This window comes from Episyrphus balteatus, chromosome 2 (assembly GCF_945859705.1).
Source record: "Episyrphus balteatus chromosome 2, idEpiBalt1.1, whole genome shotgun sequence".
Lineage (NCBI taxonomy): Eukaryota > Metazoa > Arthropoda > Insecta > Diptera > Syrphidae > Episyrphus > Episyrphus balteatus.
Window position 1 is genome coordinate 47,136,796 of NC_079135.1, and position 10,961 is coordinate 47,147,756.

The following is a 10,961-nucleotide window of genomic DNA, read 5'->3' on the forward strand; positions in this document are numbered from 1 at the left end:
TCCCCCATTTCGATTTTAAAACATCAAATTTCAGTATTTATCAACTATCAATTGATAGTTGACAATCGTAATAGGGGTGTTAGGTCCGTTAAGGTACTTCCTAGGCTAAAATATGATAAGTGGCTATTAAAAATGAAAAACAATTAAATCACGTAGGTAGATACGAATTTTAAAATTTCCACTTTTGAATAGCGATATAAAATTTAATGGAGTGTGAATTAAATGGGTCTAAGATAATTTTTGGAAAAGCCCAATACAACAGCAAAGAAAAATCGTCAAAGGAAAAATTGTCGGATGTAAGAATCAGACAGAAACCTTACGTTCAACAATTTTTTTATTGACGATTTAAGGTGGTGAATGCGTGATTCAACATCGGTTCAAGTTCTTCAAATTGACCAAGTTTGAGATATTAGTTGCGGCAACCTGTTTGAAATAGAGTTAATTATAAAATGTATGTACAACTTAGGGAACCTAGAAGCCGTGTTTTATTGGTAACTCAGTACTTAGCTCAGTAAAATTTAAGACGGTAAACAACAACAAATGATTGCTAAGGATAAAAAAAAGTTTTTTATTTGTTGGTTTACAGAGAAAATTTTTTTCTTAACATATACATTTTTTACCCTTCAACAATAAAGGATTATAAAAAATAACTAAAAGTAATCGTTTTTTGTTATTTAGAGCATAAAATGTTTACTCAGTAAAATACTGAGTACCAATAAAACACGGCTAGAATTGCTAAATTTAATGTGCCATATTCATAGCTGTTTAACTTAAACTGGGGCTAATCCAATGTATTTTAAATGGGATAAACACGAGTTTTTTAGTAATTCTCGACTTTTTAAAAAACACACTCTGCATTTACATTTGTACCTACCTACCTATACTTTCTTTTTATTTAAGCATGCGAGAAGTCTCGCACGGGTAAGCTAGTATACATATATTAACTTAACAACTAAACTGCATATATAATAAATTGGTTTATATCTCTTCTATATTTTGTAATTTATTCTTTTTTTTTGTGTTTGCATTTTTTTGTTTTTTTTTTGTATTCATAAAATTATAACTAAACGTATTTTTTTTTATAATTTAATTACAATTCATATAGCTCTATATGTTTGCATGTTTATATCGTATTTATTTATTTCTTTTAAAAACTAAAAAAGATTATAATAAAATTATAACAATATTTTCAGCGCGTATTGTTTATATTTGATAAAATAAAAAAAGAAAACATTTATTTCAGATATTTTTTTTACAACTTATAAATTAAATAATAAAAAAAAATGCATGGATATATAACATTATATCGGCAGAGGAAAAGATACATATTTCGATTATACATAATATATAAAGTTCATCTGTCTGGTCAGGTCAAAGGATCTCATTATTTTTTAAATTAAATAATTATGTTCTTAAAGTAAAATTGCATTATATGTTATATTATTTATATTATTTAAAAAAAACTAAAAATAAAAACAATAATATAGTTAATTAATTGTATTATACTAATTGCTAAGAGACTTATAACCTAAGAAGCATATAATATAGCAGTGAAAATAGGTATTCAAAGTTAGGCGTATCTTCATTTTGTTGTTGTTGTTTTTTTTTTTATACACAAACTTAGTAACAAACTGAATTTGATTTTTGCTTATTGGTCTGCCTAAATTTATGCATGCTTGATGAATAAGGTTAGTTATTAATTAATATACAATATACGACGATGAATGTGAATGGATGGATGTTTTTGTTTTTTTTTCTTGTGAGTCAGAGTGAGTTCTACACTTGGTGTAGTTTAATCAATTCGTTCTAATTGGTGTCAATGCAAGAAGCAAGGACATTTGCTTTGCTTTGCATTTTTTGATAAAATTCTAACTTTTTTTCTATTTGCGTTGGTTGTAAATGCAGTCTTCTTTGCATAACAACCATATATTTGAAAAGAAGACAGAGCGCTGTTTTACTGAAGCACAGTCGCACGCCGCCGTCAAGATTAATTGTAAAAATAAAAGTAAAAGAATTTTGAATAAAATTTATAGAAAAAAATTGAACTAAGAACTTTGTTTAAAATTGTCCAAAAGAATGCGATCTTTTGGAATAATTGTAGTTGGGGCTATTATTATCTACCATATTCGGTAATTCACTATTAACATTGTTAAGAACCTCGTCTATGGAAATAGTTGCCATTACTGCGCTGATGATGGGATGATCTTTGATGGAATTTGTTGCCAAATCGTTTGAAATTATTCATCTTGCGATTGTTATTGCCATTACGAAAGTTACCATTTGATGATGTGTTTTGATAGCGATGATTAGATGCGTTGTTGATAAGTTTCCAACGACGTTGATGAAAGTTTTGTTGGCTTTGATGTTCTTGGAATGGATTATAGCCGGGAACGCCGACTTGTGGTTTTGGAGCTTTGACTTTCTTTTGTCGGCCACGATCCATTTCGTTTTCATCGTCTTCTTCCCATTCACGTTTGCGTTGTAAACGAGCTTCTTCAGTAATCTATATAAGCAAAAGAGATACGGTATAAATAATCATTATATTAAATAAAAATATAGCTTATTTGAGTTAAGTCCAAGGTTAACGAATTTTTGCCAAAAACAGTTTTGTTTCTACTTTGCAGTTATTACTACAGAAAGCGACTTAGAAAATAATCTCATATCGATAAAAAAATCTATCAGACTTCATTTCTTTAATAAAAAGTAAAAAAAAAAAAAAAAAAAAAAATAGCAAAAATATGCCAAATTTTGTGTGGAACATCAAAAACGGCGAATTAGACCAAGTCGAAGAAGTCATCAAAATTAAACAAATCGATGTGAATAGCCAAATTGACGGAAGATATCCACTACATTTTGCTGCTGATTTTGGCCAAGATGAAGTTTTATCGTTTTTAATTGACAAAGGCGCTAAAGTTGATGTGGCCGATAAACATGAAATTACACCTCTTTTGGCAGCTATATGGGAAGGACACACCAAATGTGTTAAAATATTGCTAGAGAAAGGTGCTTCGAAAACAGGGAGAACACCAGATGGTATACCATATATTGAAGCAACAGAAAAAGAAGACATAAAAGCACTTCTTAAGTAAAAGGAATTCCGGTTCTATTTTTTTCATTGATATCATTTAATAAACTAAAAAAAAAATCAATTAAGATTTAATGCATGTATTCTTAAAGGTCACCTTACTAGTACAAAAACAAATGGAAGGAAACTTTTGATTTTCCTACAATAATAAAAAGACATTTTATAAAATAAAGATTTTATTCTTTAAGTTTTTAGTTTTGTTTCGAAAAAATGATACGAAGTTTTACTAATTTTTAAGTTACCAAATATGTATACCTGTAAGCTTCGAAAAGGTATCAGATTCTTTTGGCAGTAGCTGTTCATTTTATCTACAATTGGTTTTAATTGTTGTTCCTGAAGATTTGAGATACAAAATCTCTCTAAAAAAGCTCAGAGTTTGTGTAAAAACATGACCTTTCTCCATCTTTCTATTCGATTTAGCCCAATCATATCAATATTGGAAGCAATCATTTCAATAACTGCATTCTTATTGCAAATTCTGATATGGCTTCAAAATGTACCTGTTTGCAATTTTGATAAAAATCGGTTACCTCTCACGGAAGAAATCTGCTGTCAGCACTTAGACTTAACGCTCTGTTGCTCGTAGCAACTGTTTTTTTTATTTTTTTTTTCACATTTCCTTGGGAATGTTTCCCTTGTCTGATGATCATCATGATCAGACAGCTTTTTTAGCAGAAGACTACTTGCTCCATGAATAAACTTGCAGATAAGATCAATGAGTAATTTGAACATGATGTCTTAGCTTTTTTTATAATTCGGTACTACCATTAAAAAATCTACACAATGATCACCCATACAAAATAGTAGAAACTTTTACTTGAAAAATTGTAAAGTATGAACTTTTTTATCCACATTTTGTGCATGTCAAAACTTATTAATTTTCTATTGCTAGTATTTACTATGCATACGGGCATACGATTTTCTTATCTACCTAAAAGTTCCGTTCTGCTTTTAAATCACGAAACCAGAAGCTAACAGAGCAGGTTTTGCCATAAATGAGCAAAGAAGAAGAATTTCATACTATCATCGAATTTTTCTTTGAGGACTAATTGAAAATCATGTAGGCTCGAGGGTACCTACCTTCGAAAAGTTTGTTCGATGATTTAATTTAAACCATTGTGATGGGAGTTGTACTAGTATAACCAAAGAGGCGATTTATGTAAATTACAAGAATTTGTTTACAGCTAAACCAAGACTAAAAGTCCGTTTCTTAAAAAGTAAGAACTAGTTTGAAGGCTTTACCCCGAGAATCTTAAGATTATGTTGAAATTGAAAACTACAAGTAGTACTACGATAAAGGCGTATGCCATACAAGATTTTCCAAAAAATGGAATCTAAAATTTATGTTAAATGGCTTACCTTCAAACAATTTTGTCCGTGAAGTTCTTTCGATTAAATTCTTGATAATTTTTTCTTGACACATTTAAAAAAATTTTTACTCTTCGGTTATACTTCTTATCATCAAATTTTGAATATAATCAAACTGCTATATTATGAATTAATCAATGATAGTGGGATAGTTTTTTTTTTTAATTAACACATTTTTTATTCTTACCTCTTTTTCCAACTCAGTTTTATTGCCATTCCAGCTAAGTACCGGCGCTCCATAACCACGATGTGATTGCTTCATCAATTCATTGACTACTTCACTGCGTTCACCAGTGGGTTTTTGCTGGAAACCATTCGAAGGCTTTGAAATAAAATTAGATTGTTTCGGTGCTGGCTTCTGATTGACTGGCGATGCTGATCGAACTGCTGAAAATGGATTCCTATATTTTTTGTCAGGTGTTGATGGAGTTGAATTTGAATTGCTTGGCCGAACATTAGTGACTTGCCATAGGCCTGTCTTTGTTTTGATAACAGGTGGCGATGGTGGAGTCGATTGGGCTTTCTTTAAATCGCACGAGTCAACAGAATCATCTTCAAAGTCGTGGTGAGTGCTCGATGCATCGGCATCGTTTGATGAGGCAGTTTTCATTTTTTTAGGCGATGACGACGAGTTACCAACACCATTTGATTTTCTTTTGAACAACAAATCAATCTCGTTCTTCTTCTTTTTCTTCTTGGGAGATTTTCCGCTTCCGTTGGAGCTGCATGTATTATTCGATGATGGTTTTGTGTCACCTTCTTCATCAGCAGAAGTATCCCCCGATTCGGATTCATAGGGGACAAGACTCTTCAAAGGACTCTTGATAGTATTTGCAGTTGCAACAGCAGCAGTTGTAGCTGTCGATGTGACAGCCGATTTCTCTTTTAAATGCACTGGTGATCCCAATCCAAGTTTGGGCATGTGAGGCAGTGTCGTTGTGGAACTTACTTCATTGCTTGTTGTAGTTACTTTCTCGTCATCATCATCGTCATCATCACTTTCACTTGGCAGTATCTTCAATTTGTCTGTGGAACTTGTAGCAGAACTTGCAACTGTCGCCGATGACGAACTCACCGACGATGTGGCAGTTGCATTGCTTCCATTATTCATTGCCGCCGCTGAATTTTTAAAGTGAATCATTATCTTTGAGCTGCCTGTGGGCAGTGAGCTTGGCCGATTGCTTAGTTTGCTTGGCGTATTGACTAGCTTGTTGCCATTGCCAGGGAAACCATTGGAATTGCCATTCTTGTAATATTCTGGAAGTTGCGGCCCAATAACTCTTTGTTCGGTGTTTAATTTGCTGATTAATTTTGGAGCGTTTGCTGAGGATCCATAAAAATTCTGACGATTTTCAGTGTTGCTAACATTGTTGTAATTTGAATTGCCATTCTTTTGATTGTTTTCTTTTGACTGTTCATGATTGCCATTGTTAGTTTGTGAGGCAAGAATTTTGTTATTCGAAGAGTGTCCATTATGTTGGCCAGCTTCCAATTCATAAAAGATTATGTAGGCATTTGTGTTGACTACACTTTGAACTGAGATTGGTCGAACATAGCTATCATCAAAACTATAGTAGGTTCCTGATTCAGTTAGCCCAATGGCAGTATAATGTCCACAATTTTGCGAGGCTCCTAAATGTGTGACCATTGCAACAAGTTTGTATGTCAGCTGTTCGCCATTCTTTTTCGATGCAAATCTCGAAAGATCGAGACGAGGTCGAATTGTTATTTGTTTGTTGATTTTTGTTCCGAGCATCGAAAAGCGCTTTAATTGAATACAAAGAGCAATTGGAGCACGTTCAAGTGTAAACTGTTTTGTTGCAGAAACCTAAAAAAACATCAAAATAGAAGTCAGATTTATTTCTTTAGAAAACGGTGTGAAAGAAAAACCTACCTTCTTTTTACAAGATTCACACTTGTATCCCATGTCTTCAAGTCGTTCTCTTGAGAAATATCCCTCGAGAGCTTCATCAATTGTATCAGCTTTACGAATATCCAACAAAAGATCCTCAAAATGCTGGAATGTTGTCGATACATAACCACACGCAAGGCACCTTACGGCTGATTTCAAATAACCACCTAAAATTTGATTTGGCGGTGTTGTTTCCTTGCTAAATTGATCTAGATCCTTATAGTGACGGAAACGCATGAGATATGCTTTCTCCATTGCTTCTACCAAATAACGCAGGAATTCATGGGCATCTTCTTGTCGACCCACAGTTAAATGTCTACAAATTGTTTTAAGTTTTCCATAAACCAAATACGGTCGAATGCATGATTGTTGGCTTTGCGATGATAGAAGTGTTTTTGACATGCAACATATGATGCAGCCACCTTGGATGCCTAATTCTTCTTCACAACGCTCCATGTGGGCGGTGTCGGATGTAAGCCAGTTTGCAATTGACGGTACATGGAAGAGCGCCTGAAGTGTTGAATTTAAGTAACAACTATTGCCAACGTTGGACATGCCTGATCCAACGTACCATTTGCGGCCAGAACTCTTCCAACCAATTTGTACATTTTCTCGGGGAAAGAGTATGCGTTTCGGTTGTGGTAATTCACTTGTGTTGTTTCTTTGTGATTTATCTGAAATGAATTTTAAGGGATTATAATTTAATGATTAAGGAAAACCATATGAAATGAAAAAAAAAAAAAAAAAATATATGAGATGGGAGCGACAGAATAGAAATTTCACTATGACAACCAAGATAATCTTAGTCCTTAGAGCTCGCAGCAAATTTTATACCAGAAACAGCACTGGCCAACCTAATTTAATTGTTTTTTGCCAAAAGAACCAAGATATACTTTTCTAGAAGTTTTTGATGTGCTGAACTCGAATCTGTCAGAAAAATTTGATTGGCCTCCGTTTTTGAAATATTATTATCGTTATAAATGCTAAAAAAACGTCATTTTGGCTGTTTTTGAGGTTCTGTTTTAATGTGGGCAAATCATTATAAACAAATTATAACGGTGATATTCTTCTTTCAAAAACTGTTTAAATTTTGTCGATATCTCTTTTATTGCTCGAGATATCTTAAGTTTCAGTTAATAAGTCAAAGAGAAACTAAACTTAATCTAAATTTTAAGTCACTGGTCACAAAATTTTTGTCACAAATATCAAAATATACTTTTCTAGTGGTGTTTGAGTTGCTGAAATCGAATCCGCGATCAGAAAAATTCTATTAGCCTCCGTTCTTGAAATATAACCATTATAAATAAAAAACTTTTTTTTTTTCATTATATAAGCGTAATATTTCAAGAATGAAGGCTAATAGAATTTTTCTGATTCAGCAACCCAAAAACCTCTAAAAAAGTATATTTTGGTTCTTGTGAAAAAAAAGTTAAATTAGGTTGGCTAGTGCTGTTTCTGAGTCGTGACGTGATATTTCACTTGAATCGAATAGCAGATTAGGGCTGTAGCATTATCGGCAGGCCACCGTTATTCCTACTTCCTAGTCAGATGGATGCAGGTTTTGTTTCTTTTTTGGTTCTTATTCCCAGGTAGTAATTTTGCCTGTCTGAGCTTAGCAGTTTTATTCCAAACTTAATCATTTGTGTAATCATGTTATTTCCAATTCCATCAATCTGAGAGATGGTGTGGCGCCTGCCTTTCCTAAGGAGTCTGCTAATGCGTTTCCCCAAACTCTTACATGCCCAGGGACCCAGTAGACTGTTATATTGTTTACTAAGCCAAGCTCATTTAGATTACTCACACATTCCCATAAAAATTGGGAATTAATGGCATAATAGTTTATTACTTTAACAGCGACTTGGCTATTTTATGTACATGGTGTCAATGCTAAGGTTTTGTATTTTCTTTCGAGATTTTGCTCTGTACATTTACGTGTAGCGTTTATTTCCGCTTGAAATATCCTAAGAAACTGCCCCATTGGAAATGGCATTTTGGTTCTTGATCCAAATATTCCTGCTCCAGTTCTATCAGCGCAATTTATCAGTGTACCTCATGATGGTATTTGAATTGCGAGTGTAGTTCTTGGATTGACTTACCCACTCTTGCTACTAAATTTAGTTTGAAAGTTTTTCTCAAAATTGTATTTCTTGATTATGCAATCTCTTGGGAAGCCAAGAAGGTTTTAATTGTGGTTTGGTTAAAGAGTTACCTACCTCTCTCTGAGACCTTTATTCTTGCACTTACAAGTTTCCTCCGCAGTATGGCAAGTTCTCATTGAACCCGAAATACATTTGCTGCCCAATATTTGAATTTTGATAAATGCCTTTTTTAGTCGTAACCAGTTCGGTTATTTTGTCCTAATGAGTCTTATCATCATGGTACTTTACATGGTTTGTATCCACGATTTACTAGCCCTTATATGTATTATCAGGGCTTTCGTGGCTCTCTCGACTGTTATTTCTAAGTGTTTATTCCAGAAGTTTACTATATAGTGTTATACCTTTCGTTAGTGCACAGGAATACGAGGGAGTCATGATCCAACAAATATGGGGTTAACCTCACGCTGAAACATATTTGTTACTACCATGTTAATGTAAAATCGCTGTGCTTTTACGCAAAAAATTTGCCGTGAAAGTTAAAATTATTCTGGGTTTAAAACTAGTTATAGAATCTTTGATTCTGGCAAGGAATTGATAGTATCACTGTCATAAGAGTATATCTCTCTTGAGTCGTTTAGACTTGGCAAAACATTAAAAGTTCTCCTCCGCTGAATGTTTGAGAGCTTATGTCACTCTCAGTAAACCTTGCTTCTTCGTGAGCTTGAGAGAATTCCTACTCCCTACTCATCTTATTACCTTTTCTGCTTTAAGCCAGAACTATAATTGGAGGAAGCAGTCGGATGCTAATGTCAAATTCACGTTTTTGTTGTTGTTCTCTTTGACTTTTCGACAAGTTTTCATCCGTCGAGTGCGGTTGCGAGCGCTGTTCCCCATTCAACATCAACAACAACAAGTCCACACTCAACTGAGGGTGTGGACGAGTAGCATGCTGGTCAACAACTAAAAAATAGTGTTGGTTCAACATGATGTGGACGCAGCTTTAAAGACAATGTTATCATTGTCAGTTATTTTTAATATAAAACTTAAAACAAATAAATGCAACCTACACTTTATTAAATTTAAATAAAATCGAAAAAATATTTTTTTAATTTTACAAAAATAAAAAAAAACAATCAAAACAAACAATAGTAATTATTACAACAACACCCTGTATATTCCACCCATCTCACGTGGTCCATTGTGAAAATGACAGCAGCTGCCAAAAAAATATATTCACCACTGCAGTACTTTACTTACCACCAGAATTCGCCAGCGAAGAAGAAGAATGGTGGTTGTTGGCTAAACTTTGATTCGAGTCTTTGTTGTCGCCATTTCCATTCATGTTATTTGTAGTTGTTTGGTTCGAAGACGACGATGATGATGACGACGAATTTGTTGTTGTTGTTGCTGCAGGTGTGTGTATTAATTTCCCGCAATTACCATTGCCAGACGACGAAGACGACGAGGATAATTGCTGTGGGGTTGGCGAGGGCTTAAGTACAATGTATTTGGATTTTAAAGTGTCAAGGACCGATTGATTGTAGTTATTCACCTCCTCGTATTCGATTTTGGTCAAAAGCACACGTTTCGCCGATGCCACTAATTTATTTTGCAAACTCTCGTCATGATGGCTATTTCCACCGCCAGACGATGAGCCGTACGACGAATTGGCGAGGGAGTCGCGCAGAGCGGCATTTACGTTCGCCGCTGTCGACGATTCACAAACTACCGACACGGGCATTTTTTTTTTCTTTTGTGTTGCTTTTTCTCTTTTTTACGAGTGTACGGTTATGTGTGGGGAAAAACTTCCCGCGGGGGAATACCTATTACTTTTTTTTTCTTTGCTGAATCTATTCTTTTTTTTCTGTCTAATGTTTGCAAACACTGCACTTTTTTTGGTTATTTTCTTTAAAAATTATGAACAATAATTTGTGTCTGATGGTGGACAAATGCTTTCTTTTTCTCTCACTTGCAAGCGACGACGAAGATAATTCGATATTGTGTAGAGAGTGGAGGTGGTGCTTTTTTTCTTTTCGTCGTGTTGCAATTTCTCTCCCGTCATTCAAACATGCGAAACGACATAGACTGCAAAATTGACCGTTTCCACTCAATAAAATCGATTTAATTGAATTGAAATTAAATTGGTAAACGATTTATCGCGATGGTTAACATATTTTCGCGCGAATTTTCACTTTATTTTGCGTAATTTAAAAGCAAGAAAATTTTTCCGACCACATGTACTTAGAGAAATGAAAAAGACAGAATGCTATGTGTTGCTATAATTTCGTGGTGGATATAATTCGTTTTATTGAAAATGGCGGATGATAGATGTGTTTACACATCACATTCGTGTGGGGGATTTCTTATTTATTTTTTTATGGTAAAGTATGATTGGGCAATGATGCGGTTTATTTTGAATGATTTTTATGTAATTTTTGGAAGAAAGTTATGATGTTTTTTGTTTTTAATACTGTTTTAAATAGTTTCTGAAATAGTT

At 33.8% G+C, this 10,961-nt stretch overlaps 1 protein-coding gene across 2 annotated transcripts; it reads right to left on the reverse strand.

Annotated features, from left to right (window-relative positions):
• Positions 1–1,458: 1,458 nt before the first annotated feature.
• Positions 1,459–10,737, reverse strand: LOC129908858 (ubiquitin carboxyl-terminal hydrolase 36). Of its 2 annotated transcripts, XR_008771357.1 has the most exons (5): positions 9,722–10,737; positions 6,348–7,039; positions 4,641–6,281; positions 4,445–4,571; positions 2,391–2,503 (listed from the first exon to the last, which is right to left on the reverse strand). XR_008771357.1 is itself a non-coding variant. In XM_055985657.1 (4 exons), exons 1-4 carry the CDS (start codon positions 10,203–10,205, stop codon positions 2,150–2,152), a joined length of 3,171 nt encoding a protein of 1,056 aa, XP_055841632.1. In that variant the 5' UTR covers positions 10,206–10,735; the 3' UTR covers positions 1,459–2,149. The 2 variants fall into 2 exon arrangements, 1 of the variants encoding a protein (XP_055841632.1); XM_055985657.1 differs by lacking the exon at positions 4,445–4,571 and having other exon boundaries at positions 1,459–2,503; positions 9,722–10,735.
• Positions 10,738–10,961: the final 224 nt, after the last annotated feature.

Coding starts and splice junctions, on each gene's coding strand:
- LOC129908858 (XM_055985657.1), bottom strand. CDS start 10,205: ATGCCCGTGTCGGTAGTTTGTGAATCGTCGACAGCGGCGAACGTAAAT. Junction 7,040..9,721: donor TTCGCTGGCGAATTCTGGTG/GTAAGTAAAGTA, acceptor AATTCATTTCAG/ATAAATCACAAAGAAACAAC. Junction 2,504..4,640: donor AAACTGAGTTGGAAAAAGAG/GTAAGAATAAAA, acceptor TTGCTTATATAG/ATTACTGAAGAAGCTCGTTT.